At 43.9% G+C, this 24,663-nt stretch overlaps 1 protein-coding gene across 8 annotated transcripts in view; it reads right to left on the bottom strand.

Moving 5' to 3' along the window:
• pcdh19 (protocadherin 19) overlaps positions 1–24,663 on the bottom strand; it is a 67,760-nt gene that overhangs the window by 29,188 nt on the left and 13,909 nt on the right. For 4 of the 8 annotated variants that reach the window (XM_037780210.1, XM_037780212.1, XM_037780206.1 and 1 more), the window contains exons 3-4: positions 4,180–4,238; positions 1,049–1,233 (exon numbers count right to left, since the gene is read on the bottom strand). In XM_037780210.1, coding sequence (XP_037636138.1) covers positions 1,049–1,233; positions 4,180–4,238 — 244 coding nt within the window. The remainder of the gene's footprint in view (positions 1–1,048; positions 1,234–4,179; positions 4,239–24,663) is intronic. The other 4 variants (XM_037780211.1, XM_037780213.1, XM_037780207.1 and 1 more) reach the window with 1 other exon arrangement.

Raw genomic sequence — 24,663 nt, 5'->3', positions numbered from 1 at the left:
TTTCGCAAACTAGGGTTCCTTTTCGTTATCTCTTGCTCATTAAAATGTCTTCCCTATATGAGCTGAGGAGGAAGAAAGTAGAGTAGTGAGAGAGCCTTACTGGGGCAGTGTTCGTAAAAAAAAAAAAAAAAAAAAGGAACCAAAATGATGTCGACGTTAACTGAGGGAAGAAAAACTAAATTTGGCACAAGTTCCCAAATTGGAGCGCGGCGCGAATGTAAAGTTCAGATGCTGCGAGTGATATCTGTGAGTGCTGTCCTCGAGAGTGTGCTTTTAAAATAAAATGTCCGGCGTTTCCACCTCACTCTGGAATAAAATTGCTAATGTGAATCTTTTCTAAAATGTCTGCAATTTTCACACGCCGACTCGCCGCTGAGCTGTTGCACCTGTGCATGCGGCGTTACCTTTTGAGCTTGGTAAATACCCTCAGGTGCATATAGTAACATCCTGGTCTGCTCCAGACAGGCTTTCTCCACTCTCTTACTTACTGACCCACTTTCCTCCTCAGTCTGACTGGCAGTAGTTAAGAACGAACATGACCCCTTACACTGACTCCTGCCAACCAAGCGGATGTCTTTTTAAACAGTGAGTCAGAAATGAAACATCAACATTAATTCCCTGCTAAATGATCCCGTTGAATAATGGATGAGGGCACGTGGAGATATGTAGATTTCCACCTTCTACCTTTGTGAGCCTAATTGCTGCCATTCAAGCACATCTGAAGTCGGCGGACGTGGCTACTATCAGTCAATAATGTTGCCTAAGCCCGTATCAAAGGGTAGCCTTAGCTGTCAGAGATCCCTCACATTAGCTGCTCCAGCAGGACATCAAAGACAAGGAAAAAACGGTGATGTTATTCATACTTGCACATCTGAGGCTCGCAATGGGCATAATGCACCTTAAAAGACGCTCTCGAGGCGTAAAAACAGACCCGGGTCTTATCTTGAAACTGGCAAAACACACTCCAAAGGATGTTCCCCACTTACACACACACACACACACACACACACACACACACACACGCTCGCGTACAAGCAGCTTTTCTTACCTTGGTCTGGCAGCTGGCAAACATTGGGGGGGACAGTCATGTTCAGCACGTCATTGACAGCCGTGTCAACATAGTGTCCTCTCTGGACGTCGTGTTCGCTGTCGGTCTGGTCGCTCTCCTCGTGGCCGCTGTCCTTCAGACTGTTCCCCTCCAGGTCCTTGAATGTCGACGTGCTACATGGGGGCCAAGAGGGGAGGAGAGGGATATGTTGATTAACTGTCACATCACTTGTGTTCAGACGCGTTCCCCCTCCGTCCGCACCTCTGATGGTTCGTGACTAGCTGTCCGTCTTTTTTTTTATGTCCTTTCTATGAATTATTTGCCCTTTCTGCATGCTCTATTTCCATGAATTAAATTTTTTTTGTTGTTGTTGCAAGTCTTAGTTAAAAAAAACTACGCTTTTGCAGAGAACAAAGCTCTCGCTGCAGCTTCTACACTCGCAGTAACCATGAAATAAGAAGGAAGTCTAAATCTGTTGAGAGCCTTTTTGGATTAAGTGCACATTTTTTTAACTTCACAGATAGCGCGGTGGCAGGCAGCTATGGGGTTGTCTCAGACGGGGGACATTTTGGATGGATGCGCTGACTTCAAGGACATTGAACAAACAGGAGGCACTCATTCACTACAATCAAACAAATACCGCAGCAATCAGGAATTCCTGGAAGGAAGATGGATGTAGGGAAACGCTGGAAGCATACAAACCGAGCATCTGTCTTGTTTGGGGCTCACAGTCAATAAAGACTGGTGGGTTGGGGGGGGGGGGGGCACAATCAACAGCTGCACAGTAACAGCATGATTTCCCTTCATTTGATTTCCATCCCACTGGAACGAATTCCACTTTACAAACAACACTAAATAGGGGTGAATATATGAACATGTGTTGTTGCAGGAGGGGAAACGTATATGGATGTAGCGAGGGAGAAAGGAGGTTAGAGAGGAGGGGAAAAGAATAGACGGAGGAGAGTAAACAAATGTGTGCAAACATAAAGTAAGGTTGAGGAAGTGAAGGACGGTACAAGGTAAGCTGCATTCCCTGGCCCCGAGCTTCACATTCTCCAGCCTGGGAGAGAGGACTGCAGGTAATGCTCGCTCTCTGATGTTATCACTGTAATTGCACCTGTCCCAGACCAGAGGCTCGCTGGCTCCTGAGGGGATTTCTTTGTAGTGTGCTGCAGAGGCCCACACTTGAATGCTCTTTGTTTACATTAATGCCAGGAATCTTTTGGGGAGGGAGGGGGAAAGGAAATTGCCATAATGGGTTTTCAAAAGGCCGGGATGCCTCAAAACAAAAGAAAGGATGGAATTTTTCAATAGCTGCAGGTAGAAAGGAAGGATTGTAGTTATTCCAAGTGAGCCTGGTTACAAAAAGCCTGGCTGGAGGGAATTATTATATGACCCCCCATCCCAACCCCCATCGATCTCTGCTGTCACTTTACCTTTATTTACCTTACATACTGTTTTACAAACTATCACACCTCTGTGTATATACAGTATATATACATATGTATTACTTCTCTATACATACTACATCCCTGTTTACACCTCTGTGCACATATATTACTTCTCTTCATGCATAAACATACTATATCCTGTTTACATTCAGTTTCCCATCTGAAATATTGTCTTCCACAAATGTACAAATTTACTTTGACATTACTATTTTATATTTATTTATGTTTCTATTTAAGCCTTTTATTTTAACTGCACTATTTTATGCCTTAGATAATATTTTTTTTTTAACTTTTGACTGCTTTGCTGACAAATAAAGAACCTTGAACCTAACTTATATCTTGGTTCAGGTGGACTGAAAGCACAATGAAAACATATATATATATATATATATATATATATATATATATATATATATATATATATATATATATGTATATATATGGAAGCGTACTGCTGCCACACCAGGACAAAAAAATGGATCATTGTCACGTTATAACGTTGAAAGTTTATTGTTATAAGAAGATGTTTTCCACGTTATAACTAGATATTTTCACTTTGTTATGACGTACAAACTTTTTACGTTATAACAAGAAAATGTTCATGTTATAGCATGAAACTTTTCATGATAAATATGATAACTTATTGTTATAACATATAACATTTCATATATATATATATATATATATTATAACGTGATCATCACATATATTGTTATAACGTGAAACATTTCACGTTATAACAATAAGTTATCACGTTTTAACATGAAAAGTTTCACGTTGTTATAACAAGAGAAGTTTCTTGTTATGTCATAAGTTTGTATGTCTTCATAACGTAAAAGTATCTTGTTATAACGTGATAAGAAGATGTTTTCCACATTATAACAAGATATAACTTGAAACTTTTCATGATAAACGTGATAACTTATTGTCATAACATAAAATGTTTCACGTTATAACGTGATCATCACCTATATTGTTAAAACGTGAAACATTTCACATGAAAAGTTTGACGTTATAACAAGATAAATAGTATATTGTTATAACAAAAGAAGCTTCTTGTTATAACGTGATAAGTTTGTATGTCGTAATAACATGAAAATATCTTGCTATATATATATATTTTATAACAATAAACTTTTGACGTTATAACGTGATACTGATGTGTATTTTTTCCCTGGTGTGGCAGCAATACGCCGCCGTAATTCTACACTTCTTCACCCCCTAGAAAAAAACCCCAACATCATTATTGACTATTCATGAAGCTATTTGTGTTTTGATAAAACAGTGGGAGAAAAAGCACTTGAGAAATCCCTTGAATATCATTTGATCACTGAGTAGTTGTTTTAAGCCTTAAACTGATGCAATTCGAGCCACATGTGTTGCTAATGAACTGAATTACAGGAGAGTAATAAGGTTATCTGTAAATATGAAAATCATTACTCGCTGATCCTGCTGCTGTGTGTAATCTAATATTCGGAGTTTGTGGCTCGTTTCAACAAATGTCTCCTAAACGCACTATGGAGTAATGCTATTTATCCCCCAAAAAATCTTATCCTCCCATTTGCAATTACACCCGAATGCAGGAACACATGCAAACGGTAGCGGTGCACTCATTAGATCAAATAATTACAGATAGCGACGGTAACGAGGTGCTGGTAACAGTTCCTAATCAACACATACCTTTTAATGAGGTGGGCTCTGCTGTTCACGTAACTGGAGTCGATGGAGTAATTCTCCGTCTGTAACACAACGATGCAGGGGGTGGGGGGGTGAGTGGGTGGGGTGGGGGGGTTGTGGTTGAGGGATGATGGGGGGCAACAGAGAGAGGTACTTTTAATAATGGAGGCAACCAAAATAATGTTAGCAGTAATTGGCTTTCAGTTGAAATGTTATTTTCCACAAAGGCCCCGGTGAGCAGCCTCGGCTTTCAAAGGGCTGAATCCTATTCTCTTTCAAAGCACACACACAGAGAGGCTGACTGGGAGCTGAGAGCTGAGGAAGAGTGCTGCAGTGTGAGCGCAGCCTCTCTTCTCCTCTTCGCCCTCCCCGCTCCCGACGCCTCCCGCCCTCCCTCCCTCACTCCCTCCCTCCGCTGCCGGTCAGCCCACCGTCTTTAAAATGGAGTCATTAGGACGGACAGACTCATCACGCACACAGAAGGAGAAGAAAAGTTTCCCTTTTTTTCTTCTTCTCTGAACTCTTCACTTTTACCATGTTTGAGAAGACATTAATGTAGAAATATTAAATAAATAACTGCAAGAGAAGTAGATGAAATTAAGAGCGTACCGGGGGAATCTTAACTCCGCAATTGCAGATGAAAAGGCTTTTAGAATATGCATACGATAGATCTCTGACCCACATTAGAGAACACAGTTCAAAGGCATCCTACATTCATTTTTTTTCTCCCCCCCTCCAACATTTATTTAGCGAAGGAGAATGTGGAGTAAGAGCACATGGACAGAGGAGTTAGTGTACACTGAGCAGGTATAGCCCCTCCCTGCGTCTGCCAAGCTTCTGCTCACACTCGCTGAAGATGTCAGAGGGCCAAAGGGTATCAAAGCCTCTCAAAGGACTTCCCAAGACCCGAGAGAAGCCAGGATACGACCCCTTTCGACAAACTTTGATAAGATGCAGGTGTTTTTCTGCAGAAAGAAAGCAGAGCCTTCACTTAAAATTCCACGGCGCAGATACTGCATCCTGATAAAAAAAGAAAAAAAAGAAGCTGCGAGTCAATGGCTGACTTCCGAAGGGAAGTCGTCTACAGTACCGATATCAAAGAAAAGTCACCCCTATGATAAGAAAGGTTAATGCAGGCACTGGAGCACAGTTGCTGATTATCAAGCCAGCTACACATTTGACACAGGCCTGCTGTTGAGGTAGCGGCGGCCCCGCACAGCTGTCATACATGGCGACCAAAACAGATTCGGATTAAAAACTCAAAAGATGTATTAGATGTTAATGAGGTTGAACATTTTGAACTTTTTTTGCGGCGTCGGCGTGGAAGTGGAACCACAATGCCGAGGAAGTCTAGAAAGAGGAGCGGTGGAAACGTCAAACATTAGTCCTTTTAGTCTTCTTGGATCTCTCTTTTGAAATAAATAAATAAATACATAAATAAATAAAAGTGACGCTGGCAGATCACAGCAGCCGATGTGTGGTGTTTACCTCTGGCAAATAGCTCCCATGACCTGTTTACAGTCTATGAAAAATGTAAGAGTGTGATAATGCAACCAAATACGTGTCTGCGTTTGTTTGCATTTGCCGCATTGATGCCATTTACTCAACATGTATGCCGCGCTGCATTATTATCTAACTGATGCTGCTCTCGTCTCTTACACTTTAACTTGTATGTATGTCAGAGATGTATCCAATAATCTCAAAGGTGCATACTGTTGTTCGCCCTCTCACCTCCTTTCTTCCTAATTATTTCTTCGCAGGAACTTTGTATAATGATAAGCAACAGTGCGAGGGCAGGCCTCTGATTGGGGTTCGCTGAAATTATGATGCAATGTGTTTGTGCTGAAGGTTAGCATCATTCTGTCTCCCTTTACCATTTACCCCTAATTAAACTTTAACTCGTTAATACGGAGGAGATAATTCATAAAAAGGAATTTAATTAACATTTTATTATTAGCTCTTAATTTGCAGCACACCGTGTTTGTTCTCTTGTATTACCCCTGACTCCTTTTGTTCCCGTTCAGCTTGACTCCATTAAATATCAAAGGTAGTGGCGGCGGCGGCGGCAACGCACTGCAACTCAGGTTTGTTATTAATTCATGATTAACACACAATGTTGCATTCATTTTCAAATAATTTTAGACATGCAAGTGGTGTTTTTTTCTCTTAAAAGATGTATAACGCTTCCATTATAGATCAATAATGTTGATCAATAATGCGGCCATGCTATAGCAAACATGGGCTGTATGTGTGCTCTCCTGTGCTGGTCCCAGTGAGCACAAATTAAACCTCCTCGTCCTCTACAGTGGCTGCGCCTCCACTGAGAGACTAATGAAAATGCAAGGCATGAGTAACAAGGGGAAAACTTCATTTAAAAGACAAGATAGAAAATTTCTTGTGAATGTCACTCTGGCTGCAGCCTGTAATTGGTTTGGATGGCAGGTTGTGTGTGAGCGCGGCCTGGAGAGGAAGGCGGCGTGCCCCGGACGGCTCTCAAGCTGTTCCAGTCCAGAAATGGAACTCCATAATGCAATTCCCCTCTCAGGGTTTTTACATGGAGCTCTCTTAAGTGTGTAGTAGCTTCAAAAAAAAAAAGAAAAGCTCTTGGTGGTATTCGATGTATTTCTTCCTCTATAGCTCAACGCAGCAGCTTGCTTGTTAATCAGTGAAGATAACCACATTTCCTCTATTTGTCTTACAAACACCCAACATGTGAGGGCATAACCTTGGGCACTGGTGAGTCACTCATGAGTGCCTATTCTGAGGGAGAATCGGATGCATTAGCCTGGGCTTCCTGTAAAGAAATGTAATGTCTTCCCCCCGCATTTTCTGACCGACCTCAAATTGGAGGACATGTCAATATATCTTGCTGGGAGGTCAAGTTTCAGGCAAGAGGATGAGGACTGCTTAACTACAGTGAGGACGCCACAAATGGCTACTTAATCAGGTTGGACAATGTGTTGTTGTGATCCGAGCGGCCCCAGTTTGGCGGCCAGAGCCACTCTATCCCCATAATTATTGTTCCGTTTCATCTGGAGGACTGGAGGGGAGGAATGTAGTCCCCGGTGTCGCCGGGTGACGGATAGGTAGTGTCAGGATGAGCGGGGTAAGGGAGTGGAAAGAGAGTGGAGGGTGAAGATGGGAGGAAATGGGTGAGACTTGACCTGCGGGAGGCTTGCGGTCCAGCTGCTGCAGCCCAGTAGCTTTCCCCTTTTCACCCCTCTGCTTCTGTCTCTCCAGTAAAACCTGAGGCACGGGGACGACGGGCTCCCGCTCCTCTGCCACTGAGAGGAAAAGCAATCTCCTCGCCTAGTTGCTGCCGTAAGATTTGATTTGCCTTCCTCCCAGCGTGACAATTGGTTCTGTAGTCTGGATGCAAGTGTATTCATTGTGTGGGGGCATGGGGAGCACCAGAGAGAGGAGGAGGAGGAGGAGAGGATGGGGGGGTGAAGACACCAGTTGTTACACCAGTAAACACCCGACAAGTTCAGCAGATGTCACACAGATAGGAGAGAAAAAGAGAGAAAAAAAAATGTCACACAGCTGCCCTACTGTATGTCTGATTATTGAGGCTGATACAGTAGAACATTTAAACAAGCTGGAAAAATATGGACAGATGCAGCGACATGCACTGATAACATTTAAAAAGCGATGCATAAGATGGTGCCATCAGCAATCTGCTTCTTACTCAAGATTATTATTATATTTATAGAGGCTTTTTTTTTCTTTTTCTTTTACATTTAAAAGACTGACGTGAAACCAGAATACTGTGATTTTGATAAGCAGTCTGTATCTTTGTCTGGAATAATCTCCATTTACTGAATAACAAGATTGCTTAAACACGGATGCATCAATCTTTTAAGCAAAGTTGAGATGTGATCCATCAGATCAGGGAGTTAAACTGCTTAAAAACAGAAGGTATATAAAACAGGGCGGGCGGGTTGTTAAAGACCGCATCTAAAAAAAAAGTTGAGCATCTAAAAAGAAAGAAAAATGGATTACCGGAGTGAGTGTTTCGTGTCTGTCACGGATGCGACTCTTCAATGTCGTCAATTTAGCCGCGGAAAAAACATCAAGCCGCGTTTGTTTGTGGATGCAAAAATGCTCTCACCGCCACACCGAAACGCACAGTTTTTAAACATACAGAACAACAGACGAGACAGAATCAATTAAAACTGTCAGATCGGATTTTGCTGCTTCATTGTGTGTTTGAGCAGTCTGAGGTTGTGCCTCTCAGTCTTGGTTTATTGTTGCTGCGGCTCGCTGGCGGACTCCCCTCGATCCCGGAAGGAAATGTTGCACATAATGTGCCTTGTTATTGATATCCCATTGCTAAAGGAAGAGATGTGGAGAGAGAGAGATGCAGGGGGGGGGGGGGGGTTTACAGGGCGAGCCAGCTGCAATTAGAAAATAAAAAGGCTTCATTACCTTGGGTTGGTTGTGATAAAGTTAGGGATGGAAAAAAGTAAGAGAGAGGAGGAAATTAGAAATAAAAAAAACCTCCACCGGATGAAGGATGGTGAGTGTCTGAAACTGCCTGTTTACAGATGCATGTATTCCCCTCATGTAATTTTGCAGGGAGGATGCAGAGGAGTGTGTGTGTGCACGGGTGACTTTCCCATCCTATACACACTGCGACTATGAAAAGAAATGCTTCACTTTGAGCCTCACATTCTTGCACACACAGACTCTCTCTTTCTGCTTCCCCACAAAAGCGCCGCTCCGACAATCCCCGACTTGCAGGGCTGAGCTGGCGCCCGACCACCTCGCCTCTGGGTCTGCACCCAGCGGCAACCTCTAAGCAGCTTCAAGTCCGTGTGACACCCATGACGGAGACGGAGACCACCGAGGCAACCTGGGTGTATATTTTGTGTACGTGAGGAGGAAGAAACGCTGCCTCCATTCCCTCTGCCCCTCAAACCCCGACGACCATCATCATCACCACCTTCTTCCCGATTATAGAATTTCCCATAGATCCTCAGCCATCTGCTAGATTATAGATTTCCCCTCTTCCTTTATAGAGGGCAGGGCCCCTAAGGGAGGATCAGCGGTAAAAAGGGTGAAAGAGTGCCTGAGGCGCAGCCATGGTTGTGGATGAGATTACATTTTCTATTTCTGCCCGCTAAAGGCGGCCCGCCGTGATGAATACAGAGAGTTGTTACCATTTAATATCAACTGGCTCCCCTGCAAACTCAAATTATACACAATCAATTGTGACAGAAGGGGCACATGTGTGACAAACAACCTGCCACATTCTCTGCATCATTTCACTTCATCACCCATCAATTCACCCCAAACCCCTATTTGGGAATCAATCATGTTATGAAAGTGAGTGATTCTGTGGAGAGAGAAACGGGGGTTTTTTAAAAGCTCCCCTTGCTCCGCGGCAGCTTGTACTATTTCTGCAGCCTTTGTGACCGGACAGAAAAATAAATAAACTGAAGGCTATTAAAAGGTCAATTGTGTCCTTGACCACGTGTGTTAAGTGTCGAGTATTGTTTGAGCAAACTAAACAACGGCGTCTCTGAAACACAATGAAACAGATTCGTAAACACAACCCCGCTTCCTACTTGCACTTCCTCCTCATTTTTCTCGCCTTTTTCCGTGTGAAATCGAACAAATATTTGCTCACTCGGACCAAAAACAATCACCCCCGGCTCTCATAAAGTGAAGAAAAGGGATAAAAGCTATTGCTTGTTCCACCTGTGCATCACCCCCCACTCACACACACAGACACATAGGAAACTGCAGCAAATAATGCGGCTGTCTCTTCCTCTGAAACAGAGACAACAGTCCAGACCAGTCTCCATGTCACTCAGGCCTACAGGCTCCACACAAGTCCAGTTAGTAGAGATGTGATTAATTATACATACATTGATAGAAACAGCATTCATTATTCATGAGCTCCTCAACGTCAAAGCTATTTCCCTCCCTTTCAGCATGATGAAAAGATTTTAAATAATAGGCCCCCTCTGCAGACGTCTGCATTCCAGCGGAGTCGGCTGATGCTAAAGAGGCTTAAGTCAGAGCTGTTGTCTTACCAGAGAATCACCGCTCAGGACCAACATGTTTCAAACTGTTGGTGGCGGCGTGGGTTCCGGGGGTCGCCGTGTTTTTGTTTTGTCTTTGTCTAAGAGACAAGGCTGGTGCTTTTAAGCCTTTCAGACGTGTCCACTTAGAATGAATAGGGACACGTACGGCTGCTGGATAGAGTTCCATTCAACACCTGTTCGGCGTTTTCCAGACTTCTTCTATCTCCAAGTCAGAAAGGAAACCTGAGCATCTCTATGAGATTACGACTTGTAGGTTTTTACATAGTAAAGACGGGAAGGAGGGAGGGAGGAAAAAGACTTTGGCTGTTTCCTAAAAGAAATCGGCTTACTTTCCTTAAAGCCCGCAGAGCCAAATCAAACTCAAATAGCAAGGCACTTCCCCTTTAGGCAAGTCTTGAGGGATTTTCTTTAATTTGGATGTCAGACTGAAAAGTTTTCACACTCGCTCTCATCCCCAAAATCCCTTAATGTGTGTGTGGCGCCACACGAGAGACGTAGGTGCTGAATCTTTCCGAACAGACTCCGGAAATGTTGAGTGTAACGTCTAATCCAGGTAGATTTATTGTTTTCCTCTTGGATTAAGCACATGTTTATAAGAGTCATTTAATCTAGGGATGCACCGATACTGGATCGGATATCTGTGACAATGGGGCTGATCTATTCAATTCATGTTTATGTTAGGGCTGTCAATCCATTAAAATAGTTAATCACGATTAATCGCAAATTAATCGCATTTTTATCTGTTCAAAATGAACCTTAAAGGAAGATTTGTCAAGTCTTTAATACTCTTATCAACATGGGAGTGGGAAAATATGCTGCTTTATGCAAATGTATGTATATATTTATTATTAGAAATCAATTAACAACACAAAACAATGACAGATATTGTCCAGAAACCCTCACAGGAGGCAAACAAAATATGTTCAAATCATAACATGGCTGCAACTGCAGCCCAACAGGCAACAACAGCTGTCAGTGTGTCAGTGTGCTGACTTGACTATGACTTGCCCCCAAACTGCATGTGATTATCATAAAGTGGGCATGTCTGTAAAGGGGAGACTCGTGGGTACCCATAGAACACATTTACATTCACTGATCTGGAGGTCAGAGGTCAAGGGACCTCTTTGAAAATGGTCATGACAGTTTTTCCTCGCCGAAATTTAGCATAACTTTGGAGCGTTATTTAGCCTCCTTCCCCACGAGCTAAAGAAATTAGTGGCGTTAAAACAATTTTGCGTTAACTTTGACAGCCCTAGTTTATATACTAGTATACAGTATATAGTTTTGACAAATGTATTGCTGCATTAAAAAGAATTACAGTTGTATTTATTTGTTAGAAAAGCAATGTTTAAGTCAAGCCTGATGTTTCCTTACACATAAAAGAATAATGCCAGTAAGTTCCTCACAGCGAGGCATACAGCTTATTAATTAAACGCTGGTATCGGATCGGTACCTAAAGCCCAGGTATCACTATCGAGACTGAAAAAGTTGGATCGGTGTATCCCTAATTTAATCTTTGGGAGAGAATTATTAGATAGCATTTTCTCTTCTCAGATTTGCCCTATATTAGCCGGCACTGAGGGGGAGGAGGGATGGTGCACACGGGATTCCCAGAGGTTTCTCCCTCCTCCCCTGGGCAGGGCCTTCAAAATAAACACTCAGAGACACTGCACATTATGCAAACACATTCCCCTTAAACGCTTACATGGGAGGGGAATAAACAGCACAACTTTGAGTCACCTTTGAAATCAGTAAATTAATTTTTGATTAACTGGATACACACGAGGACGACAGATCTGCAAAGGGAGAGCTGACCGTCTTGCACTCTGCAAACTGGTGGAGCACGACGCTCCGTGCGTTTTTCTCTTAGCAGCTTTAAAAGGTGGTTGCCAGTCACATCGGTGCCTCTGTAGCCTCTCCGTCTCCCTCCCTGGCGCTTTTTTTCCTCTCCCTCACTGTGACAAGGCATCTTTCCAGACATTTTAGTTGGATGGAGATTTGCAGCAGCTCATTACAGACTGGGAGGCTCTGTGAGCGGATGCAGTCACTCGGAGATGGATTGAGTGGGTCTGTTTATTGACATGCCTTAATCTGACACTGGGTAAAGGGAATGAGTCACCGCCTCCAGACACACGCTGCCACATCACAGCCACTCCAGCAAATAGGGAGGCAGCACCCAGGACACAAGTGGAACTTCATCAGCGCTCATTAATCCAACTACCCCAGGCCACTCGCTCAAACAAGCCGTGTTTACTCGGCGTGTTGGCTGGATGGAGGGGTGATGGAGCTTTTCAAAAGGGCATGTGTGCAGGTGCTCGGATCCGCAACGCACACACACATACACACACACACACACACACAAACACATGTACTCCAGCTCATCAAAAAGCAACCCGCCCTCCTAACCCACAACCCTCTAAACACAATATCAGTGAACACCAGCTGCTGAAACTCAGTCGGCGCACTTTGTCTCGCAAATCAGAGCCGGTGCACAAATCAGGGGTGGACGATCGGGCTCGGTGCCAAAGTGCGTATCACAGAAAGGGGCTTTTTATTGAACAGATGGGCACACGAGATCTTTTAGCTCGCGTCACAACAGGGCCTATTGGTGATCCAGCTATGGAAAGCCTAGTTAGCTTTTTGATCCTGTTTGTGATGGTGCTTCAACGTGCAGCACATCTGGTGCTAATATTTGGGATGGTCTTTCTAGAGCAGCTGTCAGCGACCGGGTCGGATTGACAGCAGAGTATTAGCTGCTCGGCACATCACTGCCGCCGCATCTTTAAATCCAGCTTGTTAACAGGAGTGTGACAGCCTGCCATCAGGGCACGGGCAGAACAAAACAACATCCAACACTAAGTGGTCCAACGCCACTGTTTGCTTTCCATTACGCCGCTGTTTAGTGCCTCGTCTGGGAGATGTGGACATGGTGAATCCTCTGTATTTTACATTTAACTGTACATTTACAAAATAAAGAAAAAAATTCAGCAGAAATGTGTAAGCCTGTCGCAAACAAAGCTTTTCTTGAAGAAATGCTCACATGCAGGCGCAAAGGCAAAAACAAGCAAAAGGGAATGTGGGAGTCGGAGAGGGAATAACGCGACACAAATTCATACGCAAACACGCACATGCAGTCGCAGTGGGGCAGAGAAAGTGGGAGCGGGGCCTGCTGTCGCCTCCGTCAGGGACCGGGAGTCAAGCAGCTTGAGAGCAGGGCCAGCGGAGAGGGAGAGAGAGGGAGAGAGGGGGCCAGATGCAGCGAGCGGCCTTGACCCACTCATTCGTGAGGGAGGAGTGGGGGGGGGGTTCAGCAGCTGAAACACACAGGGATTAGCCGCACTGACTTCATTTAATTTAATTTGTATTAGGGCCGTCTTTGGGGGCAAACATCGTTTTTCACTGCGGGGGGATACGCGGGGTCGTGGAAAACAGCAACAGACGGTGGATCTCTGCCTCCCGCCCCGGCTGTGGATTCACAGGGGTAGGCGAGGCACTGTATTCCCAAACCCCAAGCACACACACACACACACATTAACACACAGCACATTATCTTGTTTCCCCTCTAATTATGTCGATATTATGAAGTCAGATCCACCCAATTGAAATGCATCTGCAACCCTGCATCCACCTTTCCACAGCTTGACTTCTTGAAATGAAGACCTTGAATCCTTTTGTTCTGCCACCATAAACAACATGTAGTAATTTTCGTGCTCATCAAAGCTCCACTCCGTGCACTTGTGTGTCTCTGTGTTGGAAATGCACACACACAAACACACACATACACACACTAAGCTGTTATCTACCAACAACATATCTTAGGGGTGGATGTTTATCTGTGCTGATGCAGATTGGAGCTCTCTTTGTCTCAGCGCAGTGGTACATAATATTATTTGTCTTTTGTTTATTTCTCCGAGGCTGATATAGTTTGATATCCTATAGCGGAGAAATCCTTTTAGTTACCGCCAGGCTTCTAATGTGCTTTTACTCGTAATCTGGGAATTTAATAAATGAAAGGGAGAGGAGAAAATCTGTACACAATCGAATAATTTAACTCCCCGTTGTATTCTGCGGTACACAACTTACCCTGTTAAGCAGAGGAGGAAAATAACTGCAGTGGAGTGAGTGAGTACCCAACATGCCTCCTCACAATTTACAATAGCTCGGTGGGAAAATGTGGCAGCGATCAGCCATCATGTCTGCTGTAGCCAAAGCCTGCGGTCATATGAAAGCCCCTTCTCTGTCTTGTGCAGGTGACACGGTCTGAGAGGGAGCTAATGTACCATGCAGTGGGAAAAGTAGTTTTTATTAGAAAAACATCCAACAAATAAAGAAAAAAAATGTGCGAGCTGCAAACAGCGTTGCTTTGTCTCTGCTAGACAGAGAGGACTGTACTGCTGGAGCCTGTTCAAGACTATCAGGCGCTCACGAGCAATCGCTTTTTTTTCTCCCTCTCTCTCTCTCTCTCTCTCTCTCTATGTCTCTCCCCCAGCCCCTATCAAAAGATGTTACTGTGTAAAATGTCAAAGCAAAAAAAAAAGCAAGAGAAGTAATCTCCTTCTCCTTTTTGATCGCAAGTGGAATAATTGGAACCCTCTTAGGCTCATTACATGAGTTGCCCGCCAGCCAAAAGACGGCTCCAACTGCCCCTCTTCATTCATGTCGGCGCTTTGAAAAATATCGCTTCCTCTAGTAACAACTCTTTATGAGATGCAATGACTAGAGGTCCTGGTACCTACACTAACGGGTAATCCCACAATGCCTTTGAAAATATATCTTTCAACTACCACTGTCAAACACCGATTCAGGGGAAACAGCAACAATCTGCCGCTGTAATAATGTCATTATGCATATTGCACAGCACTTCTCACCCCTGTTTTTTTTGGCAACGCCGTTCTTCTCAATTACGTAAGGTATAGCGAGCTAATTTGGACTCCTATTCCTAATAACCTCGTCTTCATTGTTATTACAACTATGCTTGTAATTATTGTGACTCTAATTACTATTACTGTATTACCCAAATTAACCTTATTCTGGGTTTAGATCACCCGCGCTGACGGTAGCCAAGACATGCCTATGAAGAATGGCACCAATGTCCCTTCAGATAAATCCAGTATAATTAGCTGTGTGCCTTACAGGGCCTGTGTGATGGTAATAATTAGAGCTACTGTAGCAAAGGTCACGCAAAACAATTTAGAGAGGATGCTGGCTGCATGGGTAATAGGGAGAGAGAGGGGGGGAGCGATAAGAGGAGGGGGAGACTCTTCTCCTTTTCCATCTCTCAGAGATGGAAGACATATGGCCGTTACTTTACCTCTGCACTCGGTTCATTTTTTTAACCAATGCTCTCTCAAAATAATAGAAATTGAAAACCCATTTTAATGGCAAGTAGACTCCCAGCTAACGCAGTTTGAATGGATCCATGATTAGATTTGAGGAAAGTGCTACAGGGTGTATCTGTGAACTGGTATCAGCTGAAATCGATTCGCTGCCTTTGAGGTGTGATAGCCGCCCCGTCGCCCACCCTGTTGTTGCATCTGTTCATTAGCTCCAGCATGCTTTCCCTTAGTTATCATTATTAGAGAGAGAGAGAAAGAGAAAGAGAGAGAGATGTGTTGCTTCACCCAGGTGCACAGGTTAATGAGCTGAGTCAAAAATGTTGACACTGAGGTAAACAAGTATTCACACTGAGGTACTTCTATTTCTGCGCTCCCGCCACCCCCCATGTGGCCTGGCTCGCGCTCTGTAACTCCCGAGATGTGAGCTCAGAGTTCGCAGCCCGGATCCACCAGGGATTCACTCGGCTCCCTCACCTCACCTCCATCACGCCCCGATGAGATAAGTAACACCCAAATATAGCACCTCAAACAACACGTATGCCTATGTGTGCTAGATTGGTCTGTATTACCTGTTGCAACCCCCCCATTCCCCTTAGCACTTCATTAACAGTGAGCGATACAAACAGCCCTAAACTGGTAAGATAAACCTTTTATATAGCTACTGTCTTTGTCGATATCACCTAAACCGTGCAACGGCTGCTGAACGGATCAGTGTTTTGCATGTTTTAGCTCAGTTATTACAAACTAGTGGCCCCAAGGACGTGCAGCTTGCAGCGTCTTCGAGAACTGCTCATCGCTCGTTGACTCCAGGGAAGTGAAGAAGAGTTTGGTCGTTGTAACGTTAGTAGATCCAGCAAACAGCAGCAATTGAAATTGCATTATGGCAGACTGCAATTTTCAAATCGCAGGAGGCGCAATATTTGTTAAAGGTGAATTTACAGTATGTGTCCACATACCATTTTAAATGAAATATTATGGTTCTACAGAGATGTCCTGGCCTTCACATCTTATTCTACAAACTTAAGTAAACGTCATTGTTTGGTACAGATCCCTGCAAAAATCACCATAATATGTTTTTCGATGAAAATGAGAATAATGATGTAAAAAAAATCATGTAAATATCATTCCCTCTAATATCGCAAATCGTATCGCAATTGCAATATCCGTCAAAAATAATGACAATTGCACCAAATTCGACACTGCACTCCCTTGGGTCCCCAGCAAAACACCCACCAAATGTGAAGTAGATTGGATGAATGGTTCTTGAGATATGCGAAGGACACACACACACACGGACAGACAGAGATTCCTTGCTTTGGATGAAGTACTTTACATTACCGTCAGGACATTACTGTTTTTGTTTTAGATTTCTGAGACTTTGATAAGAAGATCGTTACCACTCATATCTGAGCCAGGAGACAGTTAGCTTAGCTTCTGCATAAAGACTTGAAACAGCTGGCCTCTGTCCAAGGTGAACCAGCAGCTCTAAAGCTGACCAATAAACATAAATATGTTATATCCTGTCTGTTTAAAACCTCAAATCCTCAATCCTTTTACTGAAGGTTATGTGCCAGACTATTTCTTGGCCGGGAGCAGAGGCGGACTGGAGTCTCCGCTGACTGCCTAACAACAACAACAGCAACAAAATGTCAAACTATTCCTTTAAAGAAATGACTGGTGTGAGGCTGCATTCACACCAGATCAGGCGTTGCAGCGATTCGCCGTGGGGTTGTGCGGCGGTGTGGGAGAGTCACTTTAATGGCCCATTAACTGCAACGATTAACGTCTTCTGTTCCCTCATGGCTGGGTTGTATAGCTCTGGATCGCCGGTTACGTGATTGGCCACCGCAGCGTGACGTCAGGTTGTGTTTTTTCAAAAAGTTGATTCTGTTTCTATTTTTTCGCTGCGTTTTTTCGGCACCCCCCCTACGGCAGCCGCAGCCAAAACATACCACCCCCATTCAAAATGAATGGGAAGACTTGATCTGTTGTAAATGCAGCCTAAAAACATGCAAAAACATTAGTATGATGCTTTAATGGTTTATGTTAATTCACTGATTATTACTAGAAACTGACATGGTCCATTTGCTGTCTACCATTCTTATTTTTTTTTTATCTTACTTTGATTTCTGATATCCCCATGGTTTCAGATCCATATTTTCTCTGCAACAAAGGCTGGAGCCGTCGTGTCAAACAGTTCATAAACGTCTGTGCGAAAATGATTAAAGGCGACAAGCATAAAGTGCTGCAGGACATCTGATTTAGCCGCTTCATTCAGTTAGACTCAACTTACTGATGAAAATCACTGTGGTGGGAGCGGAGGCATGTGCTCAGATCCATATGCCTCTGTGACTGCGGGGGTTTAAAAACCATAAATTGTGATTATCATTGATCTCAGCCGTCAGATGCCTAATCTCTGACTCATATCCGCACTGGCCACGCTGGGTGACGACGAACCGTCCTCCCCCGCATGTGAAGTCCCAAACAAGTGTTGAGGGAAGCAGTGATAAGCAGGTCCTTATCCTTTTAAAGACACTCCCGTAATCCAACAGTGGTGGGGGGAGGAAAGGAGGGGGCTTCAGCTTTAAGGGATTTAGTCTGGATTATAGCTAGTCCTCCAAATTAAACCAAAAGTCAGCTTTCTGAAGTTGCTCATGCAAGCTGGCGACTGGCTTGTTACCAGCATTACTAACAAGGCAAACGATGGAGGTCTATAATTAGAAAATGCTCTCATTCAGCCACCGGGCGAACACATGACTCAGAAGCAACACTCGACCCGTCCTCACCTCAACTGAATATTCTACCTTTCTCTCCCCCTTTCACTTCCCAGCTGACCTCCTGTGACTGCACTCAAAATGTCCTCCGTGCTGTGTACCTGCCTCTCGCTGCCAACCAGCTTAGCCACAGACAAGCTTCTCAGCCAGGGCAAGGCTGCTCTGTCCCCATTGATGCTGCTTCCCATAGCAAAACAAGGCCAAATCTGGGGCTTAGAGGCTAAAATAATCATTACTGGGTAGCGAACAAATGAAAAGTCAGAACACCAACTCCCATGTCTGTCCTCCCCCTCCACCCTTGGTATTTGGTCTGCCGTCCTATCGCACACAAACAAAAAGGGGGCAGTCACACATTAACATTTAGAACGGACACAATTTGGCCTCGTACTGAAAAATGAGAGAAAAACAAAGCTTTTATTTTCTAGAATATGAAATTGAATCAGCCTACATTTATGCAATAATAAATTAAAGAAGTAGAAGTAGTTCAACATTTTGAGAAACACACTTATTCAGTTTCTTGCTGAGAGTTACATGTGAAGCTTGATACCACTATGAAGATGGAGCCAAGAGACAGTTGGCCTAGCTTAGCATAGAAGACTGACAGCAAGGGGAAACAGCTAGCCCGGCTCTGTCCAAAGGAAATCAATCTGCATGCCAGCACCGCTAAAGCTCACTACTGTAATTAACTGTCGCTAAAATGAGAACAACTGGTCCGAACCCTAACCTTAACAGCCAACCTTAAGTAAGGTAAGCCCGCTTTCACTTGAATTAGCAGGTAGCAAGCAAGATGCAGGAACTTTGCTCGGGACTTGAGGAGTTGAAGCATTTATTCAGCAACAAATATCTTAAATTGCACACACACTGCACTGCTACATTCACAGCTGTAACGTTACTGCTAACTTCATACTCACTGTCACTCTCTCTCTCTATCTCTCTCTCTCTCTCTCTCTCTCTCTCTCTCTCTCGACTGGACACTGGCTAGCGTTAAGCACACAACCAGGCCACCGGGCTTGCAATACACTGGCGGAAAACCTTGTCTCCTCACTCAAAAAAAATACATGAACTTTCTAGAAACAAACACAATGTGAGCCTCTTCCCACCTCTACTGAGATGTGATCTCTTTCACGTTTCCGGTCTCGGCAGTAAATTGTGCACGGCCTGTCAGAAAAATAGTGGCTCAGTTAGTCCGTTTATAAAGAAACATAATATTATGTTAATCACGTCATAATTAATTTGCCAGAACATGTCACAATGACAAATGGCATAAAATGAAACCAGTTTAAGCTCGTACACCAAACCGGAAAAATAAATTACGAATCCTTGCACTATAGCAAACGCATTGCCCGCTCTACCTCTGCCTCTGACTGGCTAGTACTCGCTGCCTTCATGGTTTAGATTGGTTAGGTTTAGTGATGAGGAGTGAGATTGGTTAGGGTTAGGGTAAGAATATCAAAGGTAAGCCAATCAGGGGCAGAGTAGGGCGGGTCATGCCTCCGCTATAGTAGGATCCGTAATATCATGGACCAGAAAACCGGAAATCGACCCAACACTAATTCATATTAATATTCCCTTAATGGTTCACAGAGGAGGTTCTAAAGAAGTTCTTCAACTAAACAGTGTGTTCATGATCCCATGTGTGCATGCATGTGTGTGCATGCATCATATATGTCGAAGCATTAACAGCCTGCTTTGATGTAACAATCCCTGAGCTAGATAAGGATGCTTGAACTCAGCTCCACAGTGACCCTCCTGCAGAGCTCCCCGACGGTGCAGTCAACCTCTCTTATTAAAGCACAAAGATTAGAGGCAGTCTTCCCTTTAACAAGCGTACATATGTTGCCTTCCCTTCTCACTGGCTCCCCATAAGACTGAACTGGGCAACAACTCTCAAATAGAGAACAGGTACATCTTGAACTAAGCAGGTTACTGTGGAAAGTACTGCACTCGGAGCAGTCTGACACAGGCCGAGTGTGCCTTTCCTTCATTAACTGGGCCGTCTGTGCTGTGGCATGTCAAACGGCGGACGTGAGGGGAAAGTCAAAACTGACGTCCCATTGTGCTCCACAAGCCAGACACTGGCTGAGCCCTGAATATTGTTTTCTGATGCCATAAGAGAGCACAAAGAGGCGGGTGAAGTCCTTATCAATTCCCTTGCAAGGCAATCATAACTATTATCATTAGTAGTGTTTTCATCCTCCCGAGCTCAGCCCATGAGTGGATGTCTAATCTATTCCCTGGCACACATTCTTGTCTTTCCAACTTGACCTGGTATCACTCGAGCAAAGAAATGGTTTCCCGCCTCCCTAGAAACCAGATATGGATGTAAATAATAGGCCGGGGCCCTTTCTGAAAAGCCCTAATCCCAGGAAAACAAACCCGGGCGAAGCAGGCCCACCTGAATTGCTTTCAGGAAAAAACTAGATAATCAAAATGCAAAACAGCCTTTGATAGAAAAATAAGCCGACTTCTAACAACAAATCCCCTACACCTAACATCAGCAAATTCTCCTCCTGAACTTTTATTTGTGTGCTGTGTTTGGGTTTTTAATGTAATCACACTGCACACGGCGCTCCATCAATGAGCTATTCTGATTTATGTCAGCCTGAATCAGACTGACTGCTTGGAGCTTTACAGACATCATGAATGAGAAAAGGAGCCACACATTGAACACATTAGGGGTCCCACCATCTCCTCAGACAGGGGGACAATGGGTAGGGGAGCGGAGATAAAGGAGGGGGTGAAGGAATGGTTGACGCTGATCGGAGCAGAGAATAGGGGGAGAAAGAAAAGAAGAGGCCCAAGACACTGGCCACACAGGGCAGAGGGAACGCGAGGGCTCCGAGAGGCCTATACTCGGTCATAGCCCATTAGGCTGGCTGGGTGAAAATGCTACAGCTCATTACATGCTCTGCCTCTGTTCTGTGGATGAACAATGCACAATTACGCTACCCTGCTGCTCCTCTAGCCATACTGCTGCATGACTCCGAGGCGGCCGATATTGCTGCTATAGTGGCTCGCCTGCCAACAGCCTCTGTGCTCATCAAACATCCCATACATGCGCTCCCTAATGCGCATCCAGGTTTTTTTCTCTGGAAACAAAAGCGCTGTATGAATTTACTGAAATGAAAGGAGGAGAGAAACAGGAAAGACTGCTCAACCACTGGAGCAAACAAAACAAAAGGTATAATGCAGCATTTGTGTGTAGTACAATGACTCCCTTTTGTCTGCTTGAAATTCTTTAAAAAGGTAGACATGTCACAAAGGGATAATTCTTTTGTTTCCAGTTGAATTAAGTTGCCGCTGTCGTCGCTATGAAGGCAGGTGATAAAACATACGGTACAAAACAGAGCAAAAAATAAAGACGACAGCGAAGGCATCGTGGCAACATCTGCAATGCAGTGAAGAACTCACAGCTCAGGATTCATCTTTCCACCAGCAAATTGGTTCACTACGTCCTCCACTATATTTTACAATTATGCATGCAGAAGTTGACATTTAATCTGATGGGGGAAATGCTAACTAACATCCTCCTGCTCCCTCTTTGTTTTAGGCAGAAAAACAGGACACTTGGAAAGGTCATTCTTCCCTGGTGTCAGCTGCTTGGAAAAAGTTTCCTTTCACAGTGAGCATTGTTACGTTTCACACAATCCCTCCCCAACCCCCACTTCCCTGTCATTCAAAAAGCAAAGCATCAGCACTCAGGAGAAAGCCCTGGGAACTCTCTTAACAATGTGGCAACAAGTCTGGTGACCTGAGGATCAACTAAAGGCTCTGACGCACCAAGCCGACGGTCGGCAGTCGCACAGTTTGGGGCCGTCGGTGAGCGCTCTGTCGGCCTAGTTTTTGCGGTGTGTCTCGCACCGTCGGCTCTAGTCTGCCCGTGTCGGAGGCTTTTTCGTCCAGTTCAGCTTTTTGAATCGGCGGCGTAGCTCGCCGGTGAGAGAAATCACTCTGATTGGCGGTTCAGCTTAAACGAATCAGTGCACAAGAAGAGAAACGGAAGTGAGGAAAGCAAGCCAACGAGTAAAGTCAAGAGGGCAAGTTAATGAAAGTTAATTGTAACAATTTGGTCGCCAAAAAATGTCTTCATTCAGCGTTCAGTTGTACTTAACTCCGCTCTTTTGTGTCACTTCTGGTTGCAAAAAACCAAGATGGCGACGGCCAAAAACCAAGTAAAGCAAAGTCAAGACGGCACACTCTCATCTTCAGCTCATCTGATTATTCCAACACACGGATATTTTCACAACGACATGGCCATCTGGAATGAAACAAAGTGCTGAGTGAGAGTGGTGTGAAAATGGTCCGCAAACTCTGCTTTGTTTCATGTTCGTATCATAACAACGGCTTGTATATCCGCGTTCCTCTGCCTTCCTGTTTCCCTTTTTGAATGACAAATACAGACTACCACTACCTGTTGGTGTGGAGAGTTGTTTTATGTCACGCAGGCGCAGAACGTACGTGGTAATTTGCCGTTGGTTGTAGTCTTTGCGGTGCATTTAAGTACAACTTTTTGACCAGGACAAAGGCGACGTGAGGTGATGCAACATTCGTCGCCGCTAGTTCTCTGATGTCCGTTTGGTGTGTCTGGGCCTTAAGACAGGACGGTGAATAAAAAAAAAAATAATCCTGATACCCATGAATTTTAATTAATACCTTCTCTCCTCTCTGCACATTTGGATGAAATTAGTTTCTGGCCCACTCAAATCATAATGGTCATTACTAGAGAATAGTAATTACTTTTTTCTCACTTCGTTTACTTGGTGAAAAACGGTTCTGGTTTTGTTGCTCCACAACAGATCAGAAAAGAAGAGGTGGCTGATTGTGAGTCCCTTGTTATTCTTATCTGTGAGGAAGGACACACATATTGACGGATTGTCGATGTTTTCTTACCCTGTATGCCAACACACATTGTACAAATGATTCTGTTTTAATATTTCTGAGCCAGAGGGACGGAGGCGGGCACATTCGTCTTGACATACACTGGATACGACAGAGCAAATAGCATTACGAGCTCCCACGGCAAATAGATTTCACTCCTGGCCATAACAAGTCTCAAGATTTGTGTTTTTAAACATGACCTTTTCTATCCTATATTAATGTATCTACAGGCATTTTCAACCACGGGCAGCAAAATCTGTATTGATGAGAGTTGGGGTTGTTTTTTTATTCCCTTGTCAAAGCTTTTCTTGAGAGTTGTTTGGCTTTATTTGTTTTCTCCATCTCAGTTTTGCTTTACATTAAAAACTGCAAACTTAAATGTGGAAAAAGCTTTATGTGATCGCTTCAAAATCCATTTCCTTGATGGTTAATTTCCACACGCTAACGTCTTCTGTGTTGGGACTTAGATGTCCGTGACAGAAACCAGAATGCTGCATATTTGTGTCGGAGAGTTTAATTTGAGAAATAAAAAAAAAAAACACAACGCTGCGGGAAACTCATTTAAATGGGTAATTACGTCCACGCAGCATTGCTTGCAGGGCTTAACAAGGTGCGTAATGATGTCCCCTTCCCCAGCGATAAACATCATCACTGTGTCCATTTCCTTCACTCCATTTAGCCTCCTCTCATTTACGTGTGGACCCATCAACCTATAAGCCCAATGCCATTATCCCTCTTTTTTTTTTCATTCCGGTACGTCTCCGGTAAAAATCTTTTAACATAAATTGTTGGACGACTAATGCCATTATGTGCCTATCTTTGGCTCCACAAAGAAAGAAAAAAAACCTTCATTTGATGTTTAATAGGTTTACAAGAAAGTTAATTCTTTCCACATGACGGAGCTTTTAAAGTCATTTAAAATGTATTTTCCTGCTCAGTGCTGTCGTCTTAAAGCAAGTAAAATCATCTCAAAAGATGGATGGATGATCAAGTTGATTAGTACCATACGATATGACTTTTTATTTTGTGTCTTGTGTGTCTCTGGTGTATAACACAGCTTGAAAACATCTGTCGTAGCATAAATATAGTCTGCTGATGTTATCAAGATGTTCAACCATTTGATGATATTATCCCAGCGGGCCACCTCTGGGTCTGAAAAGTGAAGTGCCTTAAACTTTTATTCTTTCTAAAAGCCAGCAGGGGGCGACTCCTCTGTTTTTTGTCTTACAACTTTAACCCTTTCACAGTGTGTTTTCAGTTCACGAAAGTTAACTGCAACATTTTGGTTGACTAATAATGTCTTATTCAACTTTCGGTTGTACTTAGCTCCACCCTCTCGTGTCACTACTGGTTGCACAAAACCAAGATGGCGATGGCCAAAAACCAAGATGACGACTTTCAAAAACCAAGATAGCGATGACAAAAACCAAGATGGTGACGGACAAA

The sequence above is a fragment of the Sebastes umbrosus genome, chromosome 9, assembly GCF_015220745.1.
Source record: "Sebastes umbrosus isolate fSebUmb1 chromosome 9, fSebUmb1.pri, whole genome shotgun sequence".
Lineage (NCBI taxonomy): Eukaryota > Metazoa > Chordata > Actinopteri > Perciformes > Sebastidae > Sebastes > Sebastes umbrosus.
This window is presented reverse-complemented; position numbering and strand designations above follow the sequence as displayed.